Source organism: Morone saxatilis, unplaced genomic scaffold, assembly GCF_004916995.1.
Source record: "Morone saxatilis isolate NCDOM2014 unplaced genomic scaffold, NCSU_SB_2.0 Contig15, whole genome shotgun sequence".
Taxonomy (NCBI): domain Eukaryota; kingdom Metazoa; phylum Chordata; class Actinopteri; family Moronidae; genus Morone; species Morone saxatilis.
Genome location: NW_023339707.1, coordinates 22984803 through 22989547, shown reverse-complemented (window position 1 = coordinate 22989547; position 4745 = coordinate 22984803). Strand labels below are relative to the sequence as shown.

The window sequence follows — 4745 nt, the reverse complement described above, 5'->3', positions numbered from 1 at the left end:
TCCGAACAGAGATCCAAAGCGTAAAAAACAATCAAGATTCTTTATTGTAGCATTTACCTTATCAGAACTGTGCTTCTTTTGTGTTTGCCAGAGAATACTGCATGTCCTGCATGGGGAGAAGCTGCCATTACTAGTGCATAAGACTGAAAAAGCCTCCACTCTCCTGTAGTGTATAGGTGTCGCAGTTACAACTCAATATCCATGTTTTACTTTGACAGGGCACTTTCAGACATTACTACATGATAAAGGCTGAAGCATTTCCAAACATATATTCTATACAAGAGCAAATGCATTACTGTAATAATAAAAGATGGCTAGAACTAAATGAAAATTTCTGGGGACCGTTTTGGCTCTGTATATATATGCACTTTTAGGGCAAAGGAAGCCACAAGGAAAGCCAGATTCAATTCAGAGTTTCTGACGAGGCAGTGGGTTGGAAAGCTTTATGTGGTGTGTTAAAATGATGCCTAGCCACTGGATTTGAGGGGAAAATCTCAATAATGTAATGGTTTAATCCCTTAATGTCGTAGCTCTATGACAAGCATACCGAACAGGCTCATTCTCCTCCAGTCCTTGTGCAAGTACATGTCCATGAATAAAAATGCAGCTCATTGGGCACTTATATTCCCTTTAGAAGTGGAGCGTGTAGTTCACCTACAGTGTTTTGTTTCCAGGGCAACTTTAACCTTTTTTTTCTTTTTTTTTTTCTTGTTACTTTTTGTTTCAAGACAATGTGCAATCAATTCTGAAGGACTCTTGGCTAATTTTATCAAGTGAAATTAATATTACCTGTGATGTATTATGTATTAAATCAATTCATAAAATGAGACATTCATGATCAAATATGACTCCATTAGTACTTGAGTTTGTGCTTGTTAATTTACAAGTTAACAGTCGAGACTTTTAGTTCAGGTTTTAGGAATGCGTTCTTTATTTCCAAAGTTATATGACAAAATGATCATCTATGGTTTGTTGTACTGATTTAAAATTGTAAATGTTAAAAGCTAAATATTGAACAAAATCAGCTCTTTCACAGTGTTTCATAGTTTTTATTCAACTGATTTATTATTTTCTGTGAGCAAAGGTGATGACTTATGTATTACAGTGATTTTAATCAGGCGATCAAGACTTGTATTTTATGTCTGAGTATTTAACCTTGTGCTGCGAAAGCTTTTATGTTAATCTGACATCATTCAACTCAGACTTGACGTGCCCTGTTATGGATTTGGTCTGACCTCATAATCAAAATAATTTTAATCTTAAAGTAAAAGTGATTCATTCAGAAATCAGAGACCAACATGTTAAATTGCCATCACATTTCTGTAACTATGGTGAATGTCTGAAAGGGGCCTATGATTTTTTTTTTATCATAAAGCCCAAACAGAAGAAATCATAGACTCAACCAGCAGATTTGAAATGGGTTTCACTCGCAGGGGTGCAAAATTCAGAATTCACATGGTGGTTGTGAAGTGGTTTGAGAAAGTTCCAGGGTTGCTTGACCTTCTAGCACTCACAGATTCATGAGGCAGCGCTATTGATTTAAACAGGTGTAAAGGCCCTTCTCCTGCCGAGGAAATTTAATCATGTCAGAGGGCCACTGGGTTATTGCACAAGACACTGTCACTGACGCCATAGGACACTTTCATGTCAAGGGGCTAGACAATATTAATTTTGCTTTCACCTTATATTCCACCGAGAAGCGGTGTGGAGATCCACAGCAGTTTCCGGAGAGAACACCACAAAAACTGGAGCACCCAAAACGAGGTTAATAAGAACATTTTTATTCTTGGAAAATATCTAAGTGCTCGAACGAGCGCTGCTCAGTATTCTGACTTAATATATTCAGGATCTGTGCTCATCCTCCTTGAGAAATCCAATGATAAGAGTTCTTTACTCTGTTGACTAAGCTAATTAAGTTTTTTTTTTTAAATACTCTACGTTTCATAATCAAAGCAACACTGTGATTAATTTCAATTAAACTTAAAGCATGCTTCCTCAAATTACCGTCATCTCAATCTAACTGCAAAATATCTCATATAATCAATACAATCAGCAGCAGTTTTGCTTCAAAGTCATTTAAGGTCTACAACTTGTTTTCAGTGTGTGTGTGTGTGTGTGTGGACTTTGCATAGGTGAGCATGCTCAGACTAATTTCAATCCCTTTTGTGAATGGCTGATTATCACAATCTGTTGCTTAAGTTCAGGGAACGCAGCAGCGCTAAGTCCTTCAGAGTGTGCGATAGACGAGGGGAAAGAGTCGGCATGGCCCAGAAAACGAACTGTAAGTTGATGTTCTGATTATGTTAATCTATTATACCTTTTTCAAGTAGTCAAGGTGATTGCGAACAACAGCACTAATAAGACAGCTAAGGGTGTAAATGAATGGCACTACTAACATGCTTAGATGACACATAACACATTTCAATGAAACTAAAGACCTTTTGATTGTTGCCTCAGGAATCTCACTGTGCTTTGATATATATCATTGGCACTTTTAAGACCGAATTGTATTGCATCTCAGAATGACTCTCACTCTTGATGTCTTAAAGCGAAACAATGCTATAATCATTTTATGTGTGATTTTCACCCCAGGTTGTCATACACAAATGGCAGATTTTATGAGTGCAATACAGTTAAATTACAAATGAAAAGGGTAAGATTCTGTAAGAGGTGTATTCATTCTTTTATTTGATTTTTTTCCACAAGTTACGTGAGCGTATTGAGCCTATTGTGAAATCCAGCAGGAATTTCATATTGCAACAACAGGCAGATTAGTCTCACTGAGCTCTCATTCTCTCCCTCCCTGCCTCTCGTTCTTTCTCTCCCTCTCCAACATACAGTTCAGTTCTCCATCAGAGAATATAGACCCTCTGATGAACATGTGGTCATGTCTCTCCTTCAAGATGGGATATTTGAACATGTATACCCGGCTTTCTTCAAAGCGATGAGCCATCCAGACCATGTTGGCGTTGCTCTGAGCATTTCAATGGCTGGTTATGTGCTGGGAGGCAGCTCCTACTTCCAAGCTTTACTCTTTGGCAGCGCATGGGCTGGCCTCATTTATTACTGCTGCCACGAGATCTACGAAGGCTACATGACGAGGAGGCTGAGTGCAGACATGGCTGACATTCAAGCCAACTACCTGGAAAACCCAGATAACGGTTTCTGGGTGGCAGAGGCAGATGTCAACGGCCACTCCAAGGTGGTGGGGATGGTGGCAGTGATGGGGAAAAGTGGAGGGGAGGAAGGCGAGAGGTTTGATGACTGCAACGGAGGTGTGATGGGAGGGGCCTCAGAGTTTTCCCAAGATGCCGGAGATGGGTGTTATGGCGAGATGTCCCACATGGTTGTGGCGTTTCCATTTCGCCGCAAAAACCTGGGTTCACAGCTGATGAGGAAGGCCCTTGATTTCTGCAAAGAGCGAGGACACGCCCACCTCGTCGTGGACGTCAGCTCGCCGCAGGCAGCAGCCATCTCCCTGTATGAAAAATTTGGTTTTGTCCAAACTGGGTCCAACAGTAACACGCACACTAATCGCTGGTTCTCCAGACTGGCCAGAATAAATGTGTTGCGAATGGAGAAGTTCATTTAATGCAAAATGGACTTTAGACCTCATCACCTGATACAACCTCAACTGTACAGCACATTAAGAGTATTTCAGTTAATTTATGCTTCCTGTTACATTTAATGCAGAAATCTTTCTGGTTGTGTGATATTTAGTCACTCATGTCTCCAGTGCGCAATCATGGTAGTCTGAAAAAAAAAAGCATTAAATTTCATGTTTTTTCCACAAAGCAGCATTAATGATCTCGGTTTCCTTGTATTTCTTCTTGCCTTGATGTATTATGTATACACCTGCACCCCTGACAGTCTCTTGCCCACAACCATGAAAAACAATGAGACAACTGGTCAGCCTCTCTGGTTAATCAAATTAATTTATCATTTGCATATTGGAAGAACAATAAATCTCAATAAGACAATTTTGCTAAATGAATTATTGGATGTTAAACAGAACAAAATATACTTACATTCAATTATCTATTGTTCTCCTGTCCACTAAGGAATATGAAAATATATGTGAGAAAGGAGAAATTTAGTCATTTGGAAGCAGGAGAACTTTCTTTTAAGCCTCTTTCCAGGGAGAAGTTGAATCCCTCTGCCTCAGAGGAATTAATGCCAGCTGACTTCTAAGACCTCACAACTCTTTGCTTAAAATACCAATGAAAAATGCAATAGTATCAGGACATTGGGAGGTTTAAAATTCTTTGGAGCTAAAGGAGCCGTGTGTGTGTGTGTATGTGTGTGGCATAAAAAGAGGATAAAGAGTTCAGTATACTGCAATGCATTCAGGTCATCATACACAAGGCAAATACTCAGATTATCGACACCAAACAATAGAGGAAAAGCTTAAGTGTTTCCTTATCGGTGGTCTTATGACATGAGGAACTGGACACAGTAGAGGTGAAAGAGCCACGAGAACTAGTCTGAAAGTAAAAGATAGTCGGCCACTATTTCTGAAACAGTGTAAACAAGGAACTTCCTGTCAATAACACTCCCCGATGATGATGCCAGCAGGATATTTTCTTAATAAACCTGTTATCAGCCACAAGCATTGTGCAGCATCACCTAAACAATGTAGGTTTACACATTTCTTTAACCTACAATGCCCCTAAAATCCCCAGAAGGTGATTACAATTTCCAAAATATTATCAGCACCACACAGTACCTGCTTATCTCTGAAGAGT

At 39.4% G+C, this 4745-nt stretch overlaps 1 protein-coding gene across 1 annotated transcript; it reads left to right on the top strand.

The window, feature by feature from the left end:
- The first annotated feature begins 2262 nt into the window (after positions 1-2262).
- On the top strand, positions 2263-3718 carry LOC118323926 (probable N-acetyltransferase CML5). The gene is made up of 2 exons (XM_035655999.1): positions 2263-2281; positions 2742-3718. The coding sequence occupies exons 1-2, from the start codon at positions 2263-2265 to the stop codon at positions 3590-3592; spliced, it is 870 nt and encodes a 289-aa protein (XP_035511892.1). The 3' UTR covers positions 3593-3718.
- The last annotated feature ends 1027 nt before the right edge of the window (positions 3719-4745 follow it).